Here is a 22,384-nt window from a genome sequence, read left to right as displayed (position 1 = left end):
AACTTGCCGTGTAACTCTTATCTCTGCTTTGTGTACACAGTTGCTGCTGACCACCCTTCCATCTCTTCCTTCTGTTCAGTGCTTCTTCAGGGGAAACCTGTACCCTGCTGTAAAAACAAGGCCTTAAAACAAGCTTCCTGGGGAATTCAGGAAAGCACATTATGCTCCAGCAACACATTTGGGCCTTCACAGTGCAGGGGACTTGGAGCACCTAGCTAGCTTATTAGCCAGTGTCACAGGGTGCTTCTGTAGTGCTTACTGGGTCAGCTTTCCTGAAAATTTGTTCAGGTAGAAATGAAATTCCGTTACAACGAAGTGTTTCTGTTGTGCCTGAGAAAGATTTGGTAAGTGGGAAGGTGATTGCAGGAATGGGAAAGAAATTAAATAGTGTCCTTCGCTGTGAATTGCTGTGAGCTTGTGAGCATACACCGAACGTGATGGATATTAGGCAGCACAGCCTGCAGAGCATTTGAAAATATTGCCTATTAAAAAAACTCTCTTTATGACTTCCTGCTGGGATGTTTTTAAGTGAAATACAGTGGAGAGATTTATTTACAGCTCTGCCTTCTCTCACATCCCCACTACCTCTTTAATGAAGCTTAATATCATTTATCAGAAATAATTATGTACAGATGGAGATTTTCTGATGGATAATGACCTCATTGTGCAAGGTTCTTTCCTTTAATGAAGAATGCCCAGACTTAAATGTCTTGTGGATTTTATTTTGAGGTTATCTTTTTCTGTGCAATATTTATTTATTTTGCAGCATATTCTGTAAAGTATGCACTGTTCTTAGTACGGCTGTGTTCTTCAAAGACTGATACTTCTCACTGTGTGTGATGGCATACAGCTGTGTTCTGTTCTGAATAGAATTGTGGTAATTCACCAGAAATCATGGTATGGAATCGCTGTGGTAATCCTTATCCAAGTGTGGGAAGATTGATCTAATCAGGAAGGATCCTCATATTTCATTCCACTCACCTCTCTTTCCTTTCAAGATTTTGAGGAGAGTCTTGCGTCAAGGCATTTGCCACAGTACTTGAGTCCACAGGGTAAACAGAGGGGACAAAATTGCAGCAAGTCATTTAGGCAATTAAAGTCATTTATGTTACAACAACTGAAGAAAACCATAGAAATCACGTGTTCATACTCTGTATCAGAAAATGTGAAAGGGTTTTTGTACTTATTTTTAAATAGTTACTTCATTTTTATCACAGAATGAATTATATAAGAGAAGATTTCCTTGAACTGTATTTTGCAGGAGTTCAGTTTGACAGTGTGCAAGTATTTGTGTGGTTTTTTGTTACTGTTTTGATTTTATGTGAGAGCTGCATTTGCATTCCTGAGTGTCTTACATATGCAACCAGGTTGTAGTGACTTTCCATCTCCCACCAGCCTTAGTTCTGAAGAGTTACCTACAACAATGGCTGCTGTGCCTTCTAATATCTCTCCCCCTTACAGGTGAAAGGTAGTTCTCAGTATTATATTTACAGTCAACAAAAATGAGATAAACATTTATACCCAGTAGTTCTCAATATTATAACAGTCAACAAAAATGTGTTAAAAAATTATACACAGAGACAGTGACACAACTTCAGTAATTTTTTGCCTTCCTTCACATGTGTTTGATCTTTTATGATATATTACTAATCATTGATTTTTAAAAAAATTCTGTTGAAATTGGTGAGGGGGGAATTCTATGGAATTCTTTTTTTCCCCCCTTCAGATATACTTCTTGAGTTTCCTGTTTCTTTCCAAAACTTTCAGGTCTCCAGTTGCAGTAAATTTTCTGAAATAAACTTGCAGACAAAGAGTAATATTGATATTGGTATAGCTCTAGTTAGTCTAGAGCTGCATGGATTTTACTGATCCATTTCTTAACAGGTAGTTAAATCAGTCTAACTTTTGTTCTATTGCTGCGTTATGTGCAGATAAGTTTAATCTGTTCACATTTTTCCTTCCATGTCCTCCTTTCATTTAGGAGCTCCTAATGGTAGTTATTTTAGCATCAGTCACTATATCAGCCAGTTCCTCTGTCAAAAATTTCCTTTTCATATTGGATGGGCAAGGTTTTTGATTATTTTTAGCAGACAGGAAAAAATGGATTTGACAATGGCCCTCCCTTCTCTGTCCTTACCTTCAGCCACCAATATTCTTAAAAAAAAGGCAGCTTATTAAGCAAGGTTCTAAGTATTTTGATAGAGAAAAGGTCACACTGCACATGGAATAATTTTACTTAGTTTCAGGCCTTCAGTGCTTTCTTTGGGGCTGTCACATCATTTTTCTGTCACTGTATGAGCAGAGCTAAAGCTGGTTCTGTGCAGGTTTGAAATTAACTGTGTTGTTATGTGACAGGAGAAATGTCAATGTGAAGAACACTGACTGTGGCAGCTTGATCAGATTTGGTATTTCAGTAGTTGTTAGCTTCAGCTGACAGGATTTTATTTTAATTATGTGCTTAACTTTTCTTGGCCTTCTTGAATAGCAAGAACCACAATTGAAAAAGGACAAAAGGAATATCTGCTGTTTCTAAAAGAGTTAAATGCTTTTCATTCCTGTGTTGAAGAATTTATAAGAAGATAAACAAAGATCATTATTGCTGTGAATGTCAGAAAATACACTGGAGATTTCAGCCCAGAAAGATGGTGATGATCACTGACCACACCTTACCTCTCTGTGGGCTGAATTTTAGATGCCCAAATACAAAGGTATTTCATGACTGGATGTCTCTAAATTTTGGCTAGTTTATGTATACCCTTCAGAACTTGAGCCATTGCACATCAAAATGAAAACACCTTTGTCTTGAGCATTTAAATTTGCAAGATAAGGTTAGCAAAATGCTTTATGACATCTTTATTTTATTAAGCATTTGTCTGCTGTGGAAGCACTGAAATACCCCCAATGATGGAGTAATATTAGTGAAGTTAATGTACATTAAGTGTACTAGTCCTAGACAAAGATGCAGTAGGCTTCTATAAGAGATACCTGACAGAAAGGTAAGATATTGTTTTTCCTACTGCACCTATTGGATGTTTATACTCTGAATTTTATTGCTTGCTGAAGCAATACATGACTGTGTAAAAAGCCACATAGGCTATAGCACTCAAAAAGTAATGGTATTTTTTCTCTTTGGAATAAAATAAAAATATATGTGATTTTTTTCAACATAACTTTGTGAAAAATGGATAAACAAGTGCATTCTTTCTTTGCTTCTTTCTTGCTGAATGGTCTTTTCTCTGACACTATGCAAAAGGTTTCTACCAATTTATAACAACTTCATGGTTTTTGTATTTTGCCTGGGTTTGTGAGTAGAGTTCTAGATGACAGCTTTTCTGTGTATGCTCTGAAAATACTTCATATTTTGAGTTATTATGATGACATCCTTAACTTCAATTTGTGCTTTTTAAGGAGAGTGATTTTTAAAATGAGAGTTGCTCTTGGATGTTATTCATTGTATACTTTTTTAGATGACCTGACTGAGAATTTAGCTGCTTACTGCAGTAGGAGTCAGTTTTGTTCTTCCTGTCTTCATTTGTTTTGAGTTTTTTCAGGTTTTTTTCTGGGGAGTGGGGGCTGTGTTTTTGTTTTGTTTTGGGTTTGGGTTTTGTTTTTTTTCCTAATTCAGTCAGTGGGAAGCTTTGTTCTCTGGCTTATCTCTGACTGAAGGTTACATGCATACCCACTTCTGTAGCTAGTAAATGTATAAACAGACCAAGCTAGCTGCCTGTTTTTGTCTTGCTTGTCACACATGGTTATAGAAAGTAATTTGCTTTGTTGCTAACCTGATTTATTCTCAATAATACCAATTTTTATGTTTTTCTCTGATTCAAAAGAATGCAGTAACTGGTAAAATTGTGCTGGGCTACAGTGAAGCCTTTGTGACCCACATGACCCAGTATTAAATTAAACCTATACCCAAACATAACTGAGAAACCTGCAACTGGGTGATGGTGAATAATTCTAATTTTCTTTATCAACTCACAAGACTGTCATGTTGTGTCTTGTATCAAAGCAAGAGTGGACACATCTCTAATACAAGATATGCACCTGTCTGGTTTTTGATGTTATAGGCATCTTTGGGTTTCTATGCCACGGAACAAGAACTAGCTATTTTCTCAGCTTTTATTAAATTAGATAATAGTAAAAGTTGTTTTGCATTGTCTGGGATTTTTTTATTTTTAGCCTTGTTTTCATTAGAACCTATTTACAAATAGTCTTTTTGTACTGTTTTTAATGTTGAAATTAACTCACTCAGTTTTTAAATTTGATTATCATTAAATCTGATTTTTTTAAAAATATTTGTCACAAAATACATATATTTCAATAGCAATGCAAGCACTTTTCTTATGGGAATTTGTAAGAATGCTATCAAATGTAAAACCATATTGAGTTGTGGGCTATTTCTTTTGAGAAGTGCCACCAGTATTAGGTGCCAGTACAGGACATAAAGGCAGTTAGAAATTTGAATAAGTGTCATCATCATCTTTTCCTTGGTGAAGATATTTCTGTAAGTTTCCATCTATTCCATGCAGTCTCAGTTTCATATAAAGAACATATCTCTGTTTTCTGACAAGCAAAGGTCTGGCACAAAGATTTATTAAATGAGCACATCTTTCCACGTCTGTGGCATGATAATTTTGAAACATAATGAAGACCAGGGATGTTATACCACTGTTAATTGTTCCTTCTGATTTATAGTCACTTCACATGCAGAGTAGACTGTGTATCCTAGGGTCCCATTTATTAGCGTGAAAGGACCCCATGGAACACAAAACAGAAACACAGTCACATTGGAAAAATGTGGGTTAGAGCTGCACAGCTATTGAGGTTAAATAAAATTGTTTATAAAAATGTTATTTAACTGCTGGTTTCAAAAGCTCTTTTTACAGTTGAACTTACACCTACAAAATTGGAGAATATAGCATCTGTTACTGAGGAAAAACAGGTTACCCAGTGAGACAATAGTAAGGGAGAAGGTGGAATCCAAATCCTGTCTCCCTTTACTTCATTATAGTTGTTAAATCTACCATCAATTCAGCAACAAAGCAGTACAGGTTTCATTTCCTTGTTCAAAAGCTTCATGCAGAAAAAAATCCACAAAAGTACCTAAAGGCTGATTTGTAAAACTAGATTTTTAAAAGACAACATTTTTATGTGATATAATCCTCTAATCTGTGTAGTAATGACATCACTTAGATCATGCATCTTGCCCATTCTGCAGCAAATAAAGTTCTTCTGCCTTTTTTCCTTAAAGATAGCATAGCTTGTCAGTGCTGACTGAACTTATATATTTATGTTTCCTTTTGTTTATGTATTGGTGTTCGTAATCAATGTGTAGATTAATTAGATTATATCTCTCCCACTTCAGGAAATGTACAATTAGGTTACTGGTTTGGACAGGTTTTCCAAGGTGGGTTCTTTCCTGTATTGCAAATAGGCATGAAATTGTTCCTGTCCTGGCTAGAACACTGCTGTCCAAGGAAGTTCTGCTCTTACTTATTACCTTCTGCCAGCCTGTTGTGTTCAAGGAGTCAGTGTGGTGTATCTGCGGAGGAGCCATCAAAGTACCAAAAGTTCAAAGAGGGGTTCCTCTGTCCTTACATTACCGTGATCAAATGTTACTGAGATTCAGTATTTTTCATGTTTGTTCATTGTCTGGCTTGCAGGTTTTGTGGCATCTGAAATTGTTTCAATGTATTACTGTAATTTAGACTTTTTACTCATGTGTTAACTTAGTTTTGTTCCATTCTGCATCTGTTTCTCTGCACAATGTGCTTCTGAGAGCTGTTCAAACCCACGTGATGCGTGTCCTCTGGGCTCAAACTTAGTGCTTCTCCAAACAGCTAGAAGAGGGGGTTGAACACCCTGGTGTTGAACCTGCATAGGAGGCTCTGGCTGAGTGGAGTCACTTCACTTTACAGAGTTCAGGAAAGGGAAACAGCAAGTTGCCCTGACTCAGTGATATCCTCAGGACAAATACTGCTTGGCTGCAGTTAACATAGTTCAGGAAGGGAGATGGACAATGCAGAAGGGCATTCTAAAAGACAATTTACACATCAGAATTTAGAATTTAGTCTAGAATAGTAAATAATAGCAATATTAATGTATCCATAGAAATATAAGCAATATATAAAATTGTACTACTTTGGATGATTAGGGAAATTAGGTTTGAATCTGTTTTTCTAATCAATATATTTTGAGTACAGCTAACAGTAAGTTACGGAAAGCTGTGGATATCAGAAGCCAAAAACATAGTAACTACATTAACAAGACCTATTGTATTAATAATATATGATATGGTTTGAGTTATCTTGTTTTGTCCTTTGTTAATTCTGTGTTTGAATTTGCAAACTTGAGGATTCTCAAAATTCTCACAATTCTTCTAATTTCTTGAGTAGCTTTTAGTATTTTTTGCGTTTATAATAATCTTCTCTTGGGATTACATTATCCCTGGGCAGTGACTGCTTTTGTTTGAAAGAGGAGTTGCAAATGTCAGAAACCATACACTGGAAAAAATAGGAGCAGAAGCTGTTGTGTTATCTGTTAATTGGATATAGAGTTGAAAGATATTTCTTTCCTTCCATTTTAATGTCTTGTTTGTGCTGAACAAAAAGAGCTCTACAGCCTTGTGGGTTATGTTAGAAGCTAGACATGTGTGGCCTTTCACTGTGCACTGAAGTGTTTTATATAGCACAGTTAAATAACCTTGAAAAATTTACTTTTTTGGCAATGAAAATGCAGATACATCCTGAATGATACAAAGTTACAAGCCTACCTTTGTGAATAGTCAAGATAGACTGGTGTTCTATTGTTATGACTTCCCTTTTCTTTTTCACACACAGAATTTTTGTCAAAGCTCTGAGAAATATACTGTCCTGTTCCAAACAATACGAAGATGCTGGAATTAGCAGTTACGTATACCAAAAGATTCCATGTAGTGACTTCCACATAGAGCTGCACAGCCAAGCCCACAGCACTGAATTATGCATGGCATTTTTAATGGTGGAACAAAAGGAGGAGCAGAAGGAAAAGCGGCAAAGTGCGTGCTGCCTTCACTGGTTATTAGGCACTAGTGTACATGCATGCAAATCCCAGGATACTCTTTCTTGAAACTCTGGTGCTGTGCTATACAAATCAAAGCTGTATGGAAGCCATACCTAATGAGGGAAGAATAAATAACAGGAGAACTCTGACAAAGGGAAGTGCAGAATGCATACCAACTTATTGTACTTTAGAGAGTGAGAAATAAAGTTCTTACATTTGGCTGGATACTGAAAGTATCAGCTACTGTAAATATTTACTTTGCAATAATTGAAAGGATTAGTCTTATTTGTTAGTCCACAGTGATGATGCCTCTCACTGTCTATTCAGTGAAACTGGGAGAATATAACTAAAATTATTTACAGAAGAGCTGCTGCATTTTAAGAGGCAGCTGCATCTAAAGTCAGTTCATTGAAATTCCGTGCCCTGTTGAATTTATTGCTTACACACATTTTATATTAAAACCAAATACTTGGTGTCTGAAAGTAAAGACTGACTTAACAGACCTGCTCTGTAGATTTTTGAATATGCAGAAGGTTTCACTAGAAAACTTGGTAAGGATTCTGTTTCAGTATTGATTTTCTTCCCAAATACACCAACCCCTACACTAAACATCTTTTGAGCCTTTTGCAACAGTAGTACTAACATAGATCAAGAAAACTTTTTCTAGGCTAGAATATAAAAAAATTGAAAATATTATAGTGTAAAAAATTATTTCTGTTTACTTGACCATTTCTGGTTGTTGAGAAGAGGTTGTTGCTTGCCAGTGCTGTCAGGCTTTAAGCCAACACCAGTTTGGTGATACCAGGATGCTCCATCCATCCATCCATCCATCCATCCATCCATCCATCCATCCATCCATTCAGGATGCTTTATTTTTGCCTAGGAAAGGACCCACCCCAGGACTCCCAGTCCTCCTCACTGCAAAAGCAAGCTTGTCTCTTCTCATATGCAGACTTGACCTTGCATAGAGTCCCCACCACTCCCCTCCCCTTCCCTGTGCAGTTCAGCCATTTCTCACCAGCTCCCTCCTTGCCAGCCTGGAGAATCCAACAGTGCCTTGCATCACTGTCTGTAGCATCTGCCAGCTACTTATGCTGTTGCCTGTCACAAGCAGCAATTTCTTATGTCAGGTTCAATAGTTTCCCATATCCTGAAGGTTCCCTTAACCTCTGACCAGGCCCTGATGAGTGCCCTCAGTGTTGGCCTGCAGGCCAAGAATTGGCTTCTTGGCCATTGTAACCACCCGTTGAAAGATTGTCCATCACACAGTTGTGAAATGCTGTGTGTTGCTGGAGAAACTTGTTGGGAGAACAATAAACTCTTCAGGTTTATTGATCCTTCTCTAGAAAATTGAGTGTAAAACTCTGTTCCCAAGTGGAGTTCATTGAAATCAAATGTGACAAAGAAAGTTACTCCCGTTTTTCCCCCTCAACTGCAGATTTTTTTTTTTAACAGTTACAATGCTATGAGTATTTATTTCAAGGTAGACAAAATTCCTGAGACCTGAAACTTAGTGAAAAAGAGAAATAAAGGAAAGCTTCAAGGGGGAGCATCCCAGAGAGAAGCAAAAAGAGCCACTTTACTAGCAAGCCAGGCTTGAAAATACTTGAAAAGGTAAAAGCATTTCCACAGTCACACTGCTACTTTCCAGATATGCAAAGACTGAGGGGTGGGAAAAAAAGGGAAAAAGTATTTTTAGTATTTTTCAGTGCATGAAGACTTAATGTTAAAGGTTATCCTGTTATACTAAGCTCTGTTGTATTGCCAGCAAGTATTACTATATTACCAGCAGTTTAGTGCAAACTTGATTATTGGTATTTTGATAGCCAAACTCTAGTAGATCTAACTCAATTTCAGGCTCTCTACCATCTTCCCATTTATAATATTCAATTTTCAAAGCTATGATGTGTATTACCATTGGCAATGCTACTGTCAATTTGTCTTGGCTTCTCTGCATGGAGTTTATTTTTATTTATTTATTTTTCCTGCAAGTCACAGTGTACACTCAATTGGTTGCTATTTTAACAAGATCTCTGGAGAACTCCTCAACGATGATGCATGTTAAGAAAAAAGGCAGAAAGCAATTTACTACCAAGCAGATACCAGATGAGTGGGCAAGAGTCCAGAGCTGAAAAACCTTAAACATGGAAAAGAGCTTGTTAGCATATGCTTGTGCCACACTTAGAACACATAATGAGAACAAGATCAGAGGCAAAGTTGTTATCTCACTGGAGTCAGTAGCAATATTTGATATCAGAGAAGTGATCAGTTTGTCCCTTGTGTTACTTGTGGGTCACTTAAATACATTTCTAGCATTGCAATTACAGTGCATATTTTCCTAAAAATGCCTCTTGAAATATTTATAAAGTATATTTTAAAAGTGTAACTTTGTCCCAACTTTTCCTCTATTTTTTTACCACAAGACATTCACATTCAGCTGGGAAAGAAGCTGAGACTAGAAAGAAGTACTGAGACTACTCTTGCTCTCCAAAGACAAGTGCTCCTCTGTGTTTTTTATATTCTTAAGTATAATCTTGATGTGGTTGTAAATGTTAAATATAGGTGGTGTTTTGAGACATACAATCTTCTCTGTTTCCAGGTGGGCCATGCACAGGTACAGCTCATGCCTCGTTAACCACACCAACCAAAAGATCTTGTGACTCAGGTATGTGTTTTGTGGGATCAAGAAATCAGGTTTTGCATTATATTTAGCAGTTATAGTTTAATAGTAAAGGGTAATAACCTTACCTGGCAAATGCCAAATGAAAATAAATATTGTTACTTTGCTGACAGAAATGTAAATATAAAAGGATTAGTATGGCAGATAGTTCATCTGAGAATCTTGTTAAACATAATTCTATAAATACACTCTGTTTTCAATTAATCTTTGTAAAAACAAGACATACAGGAGTAATCAGTTTAAGTCTAATGATTGTGACAGTGTTCTGGAAATCCTGCCCTTGAAATGCAAAGTATTGAGTAGAAAATTGTTCTGAGTATATTGACTTTCCCTGATTGAAGATGCAGTATAGACAGCTGATCTTTGCTTTGAGACTAAATTTTACCTGCTTTGGGTCCTTTTTGATGCCTTTATTTCTATATGCAGGATGTAGATGGATAATGTCTCACAGAGCTGGTATTAGGAGTGACATGTTAGGTCATTGCCAGGCTGAAGTCACTGCTTCTGAATCAGATCTGTCCTAAAGAACCACATCTGCACTCATTCAGTCAGGCAGCCAAGTTACCTGCACTGGCTCAGGTCTTCTGCAGGCTTTGGTTTTGTGTGGATTAAGGAGAACACACGATTCTTTCCACCAGGGCCACTCTTGGAAGCCATAATCTCCTGGGGAGTGGTGGGTGTGTAGGTAGTGGTAATGTTCTTGCAGTCTGTGTTTCCAGAATAATTTTTGCCTATATTTGCATTTATGTGCAGAAAGGAAGGTTATTCCAGTTTGAGTAAAGGCCCTTGCTCTTTAAGGAGTTCAGGGGAAATTTCTTCTGAAGTCATTCTTTCAAAAAGTCTTTCAAGTTACTGTTTGAGCTGAGCTGTAGTTATTCCATAGGTGTTGTTAGCTTGCAGCAGATGTGTGGTGATACAAGTTGGCTTGTTCTGCAGTGAAGGAAGGTTACAGAGAAGCTGTTTTAGCTTGCTCTTGCTGCAGAGGCAGACTTCTCAAGTAGCACATGATAATCTGTGACAGTGAGTGTTTTCTGCCAAAGAACTGAGTTTGGAACTGGATGATAGTTCTTCAAAACAGGGAGACTGGATTTTCTTTTCTGTGTAGCCATGGATGTGTATCTAAACAAGATGGAATGTTTGCCACTATATCCCTTGAAAACTAATCTACTTTGCTCACAGTATTTCTAAATTGTATTTTCTTTATATGTTAGCTGTTGTAATGTTTAGCTGGTTTTCATGGCAGAGTAATTTAAAAGCTTGCTGTGGTGCTACAGATACAGTAAACTGAGAGTACTGTTGGAAATTTTTTGTGTGTGTGTGTCTTAGCAAAAAGAAATGTAAGTTCATTATTTGGAGTGTGGAATGGCACCAGGAAAAGCTCCTTGGAGTGAAGCAGATGAAACCACAAGACATACTGAGAAATTGAGAAATGCCTTTGCTAACTTTGCTCAGTAGTTCTTTTATTTTGAGTTTGTGCTCTTGTTTGGTCTGTACATGCTTTTATGTTTTTCATTTAGTATGTTTTGCAAGAAAAGGAGGAGATGGCCTTAATTTGATACCACAACTTTAATCTTCAGTCAACTAAATCTACTGATTTTGAATTACCTCAATTTCCCCTGAGGTTCTGACATTATTTGCTCAGTAATCTACTTACTATCTTTATAGTCCCTTACATGAATAAACCTGGTACCAGGAGTTACTTTACTTCTCCAGATCTTGAATTTTCAGCAAACTTTCATCTTTAAAATAAATTACCATGTTGTCATGGGAACTGACAAGAAAACATTGGCTACAAAATATTACCCAGAAGTGCTGTGACATCTTCAGGCATGAGCAGTGTACTGTGTAGGTGAACATTTGTCAGGGTTTAACCACAAGGCCAAAACACAGCCCTATTATCTATTGTGAAGAAAATTAATTCTATCCCAGCCAAAACCAGCCTATTCTTTCACACTGGAATCACTTCAGATTCCCAGGAAGCTACTTAAATGATGCAAGTAGTATTTGTCAACACTACACATTGTTTATAAGCCTATTGTCTGTAAATAGCCTATGTTTCTTATGCTTGGAAGAGCTTTGAGGAAAAAATGTTGCACTGGATTTTATCTGTGTAGTTCTGTTCACCCTTCAGCATAGTTTTTCCCCAAAGTTCCTTAGATCAGCATTTGAGACAGAAAATTAGAAATTTGACCTACTTATTTTATATGTAAGTTTCCATCAGAATATTAAGGAAGGAGACAAACCTTTCATATTTTATCAGCATGAGTGTAACAATCGAAGAAAGATCAAAATAATAAATCTGCCAAGGTAAAGGAAAAGTTCTTGTAGAGAAAAAAGAGATTTTACCTAATGTACTTGTCAACCTGCATGCTGTAAGAGCTGTTCTGATAAAAAATAGTATTATGGCACCAAATAGTGGGGTTTTTCCTCCTGTTTGCCAGAATCATCGCTGTGGTAAAAGTATTTCTATTCCAGTGTACCCACAGGACAGGAATTATAATGAAAAAAATGAATAAAGCCTTGCAATCATTAGTTTGGATGATGCCTCAAAGGCTTCTGAGTGCTGGCAGTCTGAAGATTTTGTGGGAAGAAAGATGGGACTGTGTGGCCCAGTGTATAGCTTCTTATGCATTTTGATTTGTTTCCTAATGGTTGGGTAATGTGATGATTGATGGCAGGTACTGGGAGGCTTCCTCTAGTACAGGGCATTCACATCCCATTTGTGTCAGGTGCCCATGTTGGGAAAGTGCAGTAGCAAGTAGCATATTACTCTTGTTTTTCTGCTGTACAACTTTAATGATGATTTACTACACAACTCTAAACAGCCAGATTTTATAACATTTTTATGCAACTTAAAGAAACCTGGAAAAAATTGATGGAACTGTGTGAGTATGCTCACTTAATTTTTAATTGTGCAGTAGAGAAGGTGGTAGAAACAGGCAGATAAAATGTGGTAATGATACAATCAATTCATACATTACATTCATAAAGTTGGTGAGGTTTTAAGTACTTTATTTCTCAGTAGCAGTTCATCAGAGATGTGCATCTGTAATATTTTGTATAGTTATATGTGTAGGTAGTGTTTTCTGGTTTAAAATTTGAGTCTAGAAGATGGAAATAATTATTTCACTGCTTGAGTAAAGTGGTTAAACAGGGCTGTGGTTCTTTTTGAAGTTTTGAATTTATTGATGTTCTTGTACTAAGATATGTGCTTACTTTTAACATTGCCAGGAATCCAAATACATTGAGGTTGAACCTCCACAATTAAGAGGACAGCCTTTGTGGAGTTGTAGGAAGGTCATGTTATGAAAATAGAAGTAGAGAGATTTTGAGCCTGAGCTAAAACCATGAAATCATTACATTGATATGATCATTTTTTTTTAATCAATCCTTATGTGTTGAGTAAGGACAAAAGGACCTCATACACCACTAATTAGATTTTCTTTTTTAATTGCTCCAAAGTGTTAAGCTCCTGAGCAAAAAATACACAAAAGATTACTGAAGAGGGCTTTATAGCACTAAACCAACTTTGAGGTCTGTTTTTCATTGGTGTTTCAAGGGACTCTTAAGGTGTTCTTTAGTGTTTGACATCTGGAGGGCATTGTGTTGAAATCCAGCCCTTCTTGGGGCTCTCTCACCAACAGGAAAGTGATGATAGAACAGCCTTTGAGCAGCCTAGTAAATCACCCAGCCCTAGCAATAATAGTGCCCATTAGGGACGCTCTTCCCCCTCCCTCTGCTCAGTTTCCAGCTGCACTAATAGAGCAGCACATCAAGCAAGGCTGTAAATAAAAGTTACAACCTAATAGGTGGGTGCTGAAGTGGAACAGACAGGAGCTGAGGCATGGAGGCCTTATTGCTGCTCATCAGCAATTACAAACAGGATGAAGTGCCTGGGACTGGCACTGATGTGGCAGGAGCTGATGGAGGCTGGGGGATGACACCAAACTGTGATCAGATGATGGATGGTGATGGCATTTTACTGCCTCAGCTTATTGCCTACTTCTGTGACATGCTGGATTGCCTGTTCCATGCTCCCATGTCTATCTGGATGGACAGATTGGTTTCCTCTCCTCCTGGTTACCTAAGAGCCTTCTCAAAGTGTTATGATTATTGTAGATTAAAATCCTCCTAGTGGTAAGGATCATAATAGTCATAGCAGCAAACAAAATTAAGGACTTGCTCTAATTTTATGATTTATTTCCACTGTTGCCTTTCTCAGCTTTACAAGCCCTCCTTGTTCATTAAAAATAGTGGATATGGTTCACCTGAACTTTCTTTTACACTGAAGGCATCCCATGATTTTAGACTAATTGAGTTAGTTGGAGAATCTAAAGAGATGGGTTTGGGGTCAATACATCAAAAAGTTTGTTAAAAGTCAGCTATAGCTGTGATGATCCTTGCCTCTAAGTTTAAATCTTCAGCTGTTCCTGGGAAGGTTTGTAAGGGCTTGTAAGCACACAATAATGGGTTGGTTTTTTTGTTTTTTTGTTTTTTGTAAAAAAGTCTTTCTTGATTTTTATCTATCACAGTCTAGCACATTTCTGTGCTAGACATCTAAATCATTGCTTTACTAAACTGCAGTGAAAAAAATGCCTTGAATTTTAGTCTGTATTTGCTTTGAACTAAACAGAAGTTTTGCAAGCATCTTCATAGTTCTTACATTAATCACTCATGCTGTTTACTTTTGAAGAGAATTTTCTTCCAAGTCGTGGAAAAAACACAGCATTCAGAAATGAAAAGGCGTGCAGCAGCATGACAGCATATGAAAACAGTGACTTCTGTCCCTGTCTATTCGGCACAGGCAAGATAAAATAAATAGATTATTTTTCTATCATCTTATGGTATTAGGATAGGAATACTTTTGCTGCTGTGTTAAAGTACACTAAACTAAGATGAATGGGAACTTTTCACAGTATTACTTTGAAATTAACTTTCACATTTAGTGGCTCCTAGGTGTACCTTTTCTTTGCATTGATCATCAAGTGAGGAAGCTAGATAGCTGAGGGGGCCAAAGGGATTAAAAATGTATTGTGGCTGTGAAAGCCCTCTTTCACATGCTGTATAGATAAATTACAAATACTTATCAGACATGCCAGTAATTTTTATTTAGGATTAACTCCTTTTACTTACCAGTCTGTTGTAGTCATTCTTGAAAGGACTGTTGGCCTTAAGAAATAAAATTAATGTTGTGGAATAAGATAAATAGATGAGCATGATAACATATGCTTATTAATGTTTCCTATTTTATAACATTATAGTCCCAAAAATCACACTAACTGAGATCAATTCTCTTAAGACTATATAAGGCAGTTGAACATGATCTCCAAGAAAGAAAACTCCTGGGTTTAAGAACAGTTTAATAATGAAAAAAAAAATTGTAAAAAAAGGAAAATAGCAAAAAGGAGAGAGAAATAACCAACTTTTGCCATCCAGTTCCTGAGCAGCAGCCCCTGGACAGCTTTCCCCCTGGTTTATATGCTGATCATGACACCATAAGGTATGGAACATCCCTTTGGACAGTGGGGGTCAGATGTCCTGGCTGTGTCCCCTCCCAGCTCATTTTGCCCACCAGCCCTTCTCACTGTTGGGGTGAGGTGAGAGGCTGAAAAGCCCTTTACTCTGTGTAAACACTGCTTAGCAACATCTAAAACATCAGTGTTTATTCTCATCCCAAATCCAAAGCACAGCACTGTACCAGCTACTAGGAAGAAAATTCCAGTGGAAACCAGGACACTATGTTATGCAGATATTTGGTATATGCTGGTGTGGATTTGGTATATGCTGGTGTGAGTGGCAGAAACGTGCAATAATTCAGGTAGATTTTGGTTATTCAGAGGTTCATAGGTTATAAGAATCAATCATTTTTTCCCTTGTGGAGAGGAAAAAAAACCCAACCCAGTAAAACAGAAGTAAAACACAATAATCAGAATCTCTCTGTGGCTGGGGAAGAAGGGCCTCCTGGCCTGTGTGACCTCCCAGCAGGTGCTGACACACACACACCTCTGAGTACCTCATAGTACTCCCAGCTCTCTGAGGTCATTTCAAGTTCAGCATCCTAACAAAAAATGTCCTCCAAGTGCTTAAACTGTTGTTCCCACTGTCTTTATTTATCCTCTCAAATCACCCAAATTAGTCTTCTTTTATCCTTTGTACAGTTCAGATAAGCCCTTGAAACTTTTTTATTCTTCACTAAATAACCCCTTTAAGACTTTCTGGGTTTGTGTAAGTCCATTTCTCGGCTTTCACATGGCTTTATCTCCTTTTGCTGCTTTTGTTTCAATTTTTTCATCTGTTTTCATTTCCAAATTCTGAATCCCATCAAAAAGAACAACTTGGAGGAAAATGTACTTGGGTCAGTAGGACAGGATGATCTCTTGAGAGGAGTTCACATTGAATTGTCAGCCAATAAGGAAATTATTTTGAATGTCAAACTAGAGGTAGCAGATGATAGGAATAAACACTGTCTGGATTAACTGTCTTAGAAACAGTATAGCTGGCTGATTAAGGGAAGAGAGATTTTTCCCCTCTGGTTGGCACTGGAACAGGTACCCACAGAGGCTGTAAAGTCTTAGTCTTTGAAAATTTTTGAAAATGTACCAGGCCCTGAGCAACCTGATCCAATTTCTTTGATGTTTTACTCTGCACTGCACAGGAGGCTGGACTGCATGACCTCCAGAAATCCCTTCCAACCTAATTTTTTCAGTGACACTAACGGAAAACAAATACGATGTGAGTCTTTAGAGATACTTAGTCTAACCTCAGTAGCATTTGTAGCACTTAATGAGAACTGAGGTCTGGAAGTACAGGCAAGCATTTAGTGCCTCAAGCACTTCAAGCTCTGTGGAGAAGAGCAAGGAGAGAGACTCTTGGAAAGGTGGGAGGGTTGGGATGGTCAATGCAAAGCAAAGATCTGGGAGAGCAGTCCAGGCAGCAGTGTTCTCTTGGGCCATGAGCTGATGAATGACCTGTGCTTTTGTAAATGAGACTCTCCTGTCCTGAAAAAACATGTGCTGCTGCCCTCAACATTTTCTCACTACATTTTCTCTATGGGCTGATGTTTTTCAGTCTGGTTGGTGAAATTGTTGCCAAATACAAAACTACGCAATTAAAAGGTTATTGTCTTTTAAAATTCAGATATTGCCACCTCTTTTTACCAAAGTCTTAGGGAATTATGACAAAGAATTTTGTCTTGAGTTTGTTGAAACTGAACAGCAAATATTATGTCCTTTATGTATATTTTGGTTAAAATGAAACAGCTTTACCTTGATTATTTTTTAGTGGTTTCATGCCATGTTTAGTTTTCAGAACTCTAAAGATCTGTACGGTCAATTGAGTGATCTCTGACAGTAGGTGTATACTATGAAAGAATATACATCTATTGCCCTTACTTAACATTGCTCTCCCTACAGCTCTGAGGGAGAGCAATGTTAAGTATAACCAGAGACTGCTGGAAAAATTGCATCTCATAACTTTAAACAAAGCACATCCCCTTCAGTTTCAAGGGTAAAGAAATCAGGGTTGTATGTCTTGCATTTCTCACCTACACTCTACTGGAAGAGGATTTGGGGAGCCTAGGGTTTGCTTTAATTTTGACAATATGGAGAATGTCACAAAGAATAGTTGAGATCATTAACTTTAAAGGCCTGGCTCCTGTCAGGTTGAAGAATTGAATTGATTTTACCTCAGCAGTCAGCATCTTGATCTGATCTGTTCAGATCAGACAGCTTCCTTGCAGGTATGCTTTAGCAAATGATACACATAATTTTAAATTTATAATTATAAACTTATAATTTATAATTTTAAAACTGTTACTTTACTGCACTGGGGATTTTTGAAATTAAGTTAAGCATTAAATAACTGGCCTGAAATAGATTTGAAACAAATAGCCACTTACATTTACTTTTTAATTCAGGTTTGGTTTTTTTTTACTACTTTAAAACACATGTATCTCGCAGGGAACAAATCCATGATCGGATTCCTGCTGTACTTTTTGATGTGAGTGCCCCAAAGGTTTCATCTGACTCTTCCTGAAGATCTCTATTCTGACTAATTATTTCAGTGAGCATCAGACAACTTCTAAGAACAAGTTTTCAGTGTTTTCATTTAGATCACAGTTTTCATAAGGACTTCAAAAATAAATGAAGGTAATTTAAAAGCCTTTTGGAAGTATTCTTTAGTCTGTTGAACACACACGGGGAAAGTGTAACTTCCTAGAAAGTGAGGAAGTTGTTTGTGTGAGAATTCCATCAACATACAAATGATGTCTTTTTTCTGTTTCTGTTCCAAATTATTTCCATAACATGAACTTTGAGGAATAACTAATAACTAATGAGAGCAAATTTTGGAGCAAAAGAGGATTGAAAAGCAGCTGGATATAAGATACAAGACAGTGCATGTACTGTTGCATCCTCCAAGTTTCACTGATCTGTTCTTCCTCTCCCTGGTCTTTGGTTCGGGTTTGTGTAGAAGCTGTCCAAACAGTAAGAACTACCTGGTAAACCAGCCTGACTTCTGACTTCTGGTGTACTGTAGACACCAACCAGGTGTACAGGAATTGTGTCCTCTGCCAGGGTTGGTTGTTCCCCCCTCACCCACCCCCCTCCCCCGGCCCCAAAGTAACACAGTCAAAATATAAACTATATAATATAAATCATTAAGCTTTATTTAAAGGAATGGAATTAAAACCAAGTTTGAAGATGAATTAGCTGTACATTTCAGAATGTACTTTCTCACAAATGCATTCAGGAATTTTTTTATCAAAATATAAGGACTCTTAGGGTTTTTTCCTTGACATTAATCAGGTACAATCCTTGGAGCTATAGTCTCTCATTGCAAGATTTCTGTTACTAATGACATCACTGAAGTTCTGCACTTAAAAGAAAAATTAGTTTTTTGAAAGATAAATATTGGTAAGTATTTTTTTCACTGCTAGCAGGCAAGAGTTCTTTACAATTCCTCTTCTGAATATCTCTCTTAGCCTTGGAAAACCCTCATTATACCAATGGGGGAAGGGTCTACTAAGGCAAACTCTGTGTATGAATGAAAAATAACAGAGCAAATATTTTCTATATAGAACTTGTTTTAGGCTATTAGTTTGAAGAATTACCTTCCTGAATACTGTATACCATCTGATTGATGAGGACATAGCTGGAGTATACCACTAGGATTTGGAAGCAGAGCAGCACTGCTTATTTATGCACGCTGCAGCTGAGTAGCAAATATGAAATATTTATAACATTATCTATTCTTGCTAATCATATTTTAGAGAATTTCACAAAGCAAAAGAAGGTTCTCATTAAAGTCAGCAAAACCAAAACTATGATATTGCTGAATGCTTTCAAGTTTCCTATTTTATCAGGACCAGTGTGAGCTTATTTGTGTGTATTTCTACATACATATTCAGATATGTAAATATGCATATTTGAATACTACTAAGTAGTCTTCAGGTGCTGAGGAATGGCCAGGATGTTCATGATCTGTCTTCATAGGTTCTTCATAATGTGTATTAGTGTTATGCCTTTTTTCTTTCTACTTGTGTCTTGTTCTTCCATTTAGCTATTTGTAGTGTGCATTATCCTTTCACTTAATAATCCTGTTCTGATTATTCAGGCCACTTAGGATGTCATTTGTTCTCTAACTTCAAGTGTCACCAGAATCAGCCTTTGTCCCTCTCCCAGCCCTAGCCCTGTACTATTAAAGTACATTGTTTAATAATGAGAAAAGTTCAAATTGACACCATAAAATATTTTTTTGTAATTTTTTTGAGTTTAGTGTCGTGGCCCTTTTTCTCTTCTGGCCTTTTCAAGGTTCATTATTTATAATAGTCTGAATATATGAAGATGACATGCTGCTTGTGAGCCATTAAAAAAACCCCCACCAACAACCTAAACCAGCTTCCCTTAGCATCCTTAGAATAGTATCAAGTTCCTACCCTGCATCAATTGCCCCCAGTAGTTAAGGCAATGAGAATTCTGCCTCATGCCTGTACACACCAGCAGTCACTGAGTGTGTATGATGTTGCTGTCAGCAGCTGTTCTTAAACACGTTCTTCAGGTGTTTACCCTTGGAGCATGAGATGAACAGCAGGCCTGGAATGTCCAACCTGTTCTCTCTTCACAAACTCATCTGTTGTGGCTCTGGAGGTTTTCAGGCTTCTCGCATGGGTGTAATTCAGGAAAGGAACCCCACTCATGTAGTTTTCTAAACAAACAAAATCCTTCTGTCAGCCAGCAGCAGTAGAGGTGGCCATTGCCTCAGGAAATGTTCTAACTAATTGAAATGCCTGAAGTTAATCCATCAAAGGAACTGTATGGTACAGGTGCCTGAATACATTTAGATATGTGCTTGTTTGAATCAATCTGGTATATAAGTACAAATGTTTGAGAAAATAAATTAACATTTCATTTAACTAAAGACATGCTGACATCAGAGAGTATGGGGGAAGTAATGCAAAAACTTAAATGTAAAGCAGATGTACTATGGGAGCCTAAATGCAAGATGAAAACTAATTAGCTTTTCACGAAATTTAACAATTATGAGTTTTATTGACAGGAAAGGATAATACCATTTTCACACTTTTTCTAATTATACCTTAGCTAAAATGCATGCAGATGCCTATGTAGTTTGCTATTTCTCATACATTTTCAGCATTCATTAGATTAGTCTCTTCTGTTTCATTAGAGATGGTAGTTAGAACCCTCATTAAGTTACACTTCCTCTTTCCAGGTGACAATACTGGCAATATGGGTTTAAAGGAGAACAAAAACTGAATGGTGGGAAGGAATTAGTATAAAATTTTTAATTTTATTTTCCTGTTCATGAATCTTAGAAGTAAGAAAGGCTGAAGGTAGGAGAGAGGTCAGGAGATCTGCTCTGCTTAGAGCAGAGTCACCTAGAGCAGGCTGGGGCCTGTCTCCACTCAGGTTTTGAGTACCTTCATAGATGGAGCCCCCACAAACCCACCTGGGCAACTTATGCCAGTGTCAGCTCTCCCCTACAGTAAGAAAGCCTTTTCTTATGTGCAAGTGGAATGTTACCCAAACTGTATGTATGGTTACTCCCCCACACTTGTCTGTTTTCCTGAAATCATATAATTAATACCCATTCACTCACATACATGGATACATGTATCTGTATATCCTCTTTTCTAGCAACACATGTCATGTGTGCCAGCTGTCATTTTGGAAAAATGAAGCCATGCTGTTGTTGAACATGAAAATACCACTTACACCCAAAGCAGTATACATGCTAAGTTCCTTTTTTGTTTTTTGAGGGTTTGTTTGTTTCATTGTTTGTTTTTGGGGTTTTTCTTAAATTAATCCAATGCTTCAAGTCTGTTATGGAATCCTTTTTCTTAGCTCTATTGCAAAGCGGGAAGGAGAATTTTTCTGTCAAGAGTTTGAAGCACATCAGTAATGTTTCAGATTTGTAACATTTTGCAGCAGTTCTCCCACTAATGTGTCTCAAACAGCTAGGCTGAAAGTTGTGAGGGGTTTTTATTGGTTGTTTTTACTCATTAGAGCTGGAAACAACTACTGTTGCATGGTTTTGGTGATGGATGAGAAATAATAACTTATGTAATACAACTTATGGGTGTTATTTATAGTCTCCAGTGTGATTTCATGGAGAGCCTCCTGAGGCAAAGAAGCAACTGATGGGATGTGAGTTCTATAGAGACTGTTCCCATGCGGTCTCTCTATTCCACATTGTTTAGGGACATTGAGTTTTAGTGCTGTTGCTTTTAAACTCTATGGAGGGGAAAAAATAAATTGGTGAAATAATGATGCTAAAGGCCCTGCAATGATACTAGAAAAGAGATTGTGTGGTTAAATATTACCAAAGGGCTTATGTAAGATATTTTTGAGACATCTGTAGTGTTTTAAAAAAAAACTGAGGTGAATTCACAATAGAAATACATTTCTTATGATTGGTAGTGCTTCCAAAGAGGTGCACAGCCTTGAGATGCAGTCACGATTGTGTGAGAAGAAAAGATAAGATGTTCATTTCAATGAAATATCAGAGTTTCAGAATAACATTTTCCACAGCACTGTGCAGCAACAGGGAGGGACTGAGGCAGTCACAGTTGTCAGACTTGGCTTATGAGGTGTTAGTCTTGATTTTCTGTTTCTTTATTAATAGTCAACAAACAAAAGGGTTTTGGAACCACTGTGTTAATTTTAGATTCATTTGAACTAGAGAGATTATTTTAAATTATGATTCTGGTAAATGTGATAGGGAAGATTTGTATGGAGGCAGTTTTTTCTAGATGAAATTTTTAATGCATAATCAACATGCCAGCCAGTTAAGTAATCCCTCATCTAAGAACAGAATAATGAATTTTATAAAAGAAAGAAAACAAACCAACTAGAAATTGGCAACAAGCTATTGCTCAAATTTTAGGTAATCCATATTACATTGTTGTTGTCTGTGACTATGCAAGTTTCTTCATGGGCAGAGATTTTAACAGTTTAAGCTGCTTCTAAAATAGTTTCAGGGGAGATGGCAGTAATGTTTGAGGTTTCATTAAAGACTGCTTGTTCTGGTGTTTGCACAGACAGCTGAGATCATAAATGCCAGTCTGTGTGATGGGTTCTTTATGATTAGAAAAAAACCTGATTGAGTGCCTCAAAAGCTGTCATGAAACCAGAGATTAAACAG

General features: G+C 37.2%; 1 protein-coding gene across 2 annotated transcripts in view; it reads left to right on the top strand.

Moving 5' to 3' along the window:
- Nucleotides 1–22,384, top strand: part of ZFAND3 (zinc finger AN1-type containing 3) — a 135,320-nt gene that overhangs the window by 89,338 nt on the left and 23,598 nt on the right. The window contains exon 5 of one of the 2 annotated variants that reach the window (XM_036380247.2): nucleotides 9,644–9,709. The exons of the other annotated variant lie outside the window; for it this stretch is intronic. Coding sequence (XP_036236140.1) covers nucleotides 9,644–9,709 — 66 coding nt within the window. The remainder of the gene's footprint in view (nucleotides 1–9,643; nucleotides 9,710–22,384) is intronic. 2 annotated transcript variants of the gene reach the window in all.

The sequence above is a fragment of the Molothrus ater genome, chromosome 3 (assembly GCF_012460135.2).
Source record: "Molothrus ater isolate BHLD 08-10-18 breed brown headed cowbird chromosome 3, BPBGC_Mater_1.1, whole genome shotgun sequence".
NCBI lineage: Eukaryota > Metazoa > Chordata > Aves > Passeriformes > Icteridae > Molothrus > Molothrus ater.
The sequence above is the reverse complement of the archived record's forward strand: the minus strand, read 5'-3'. Positions and strand labels throughout refer to the sequence as shown.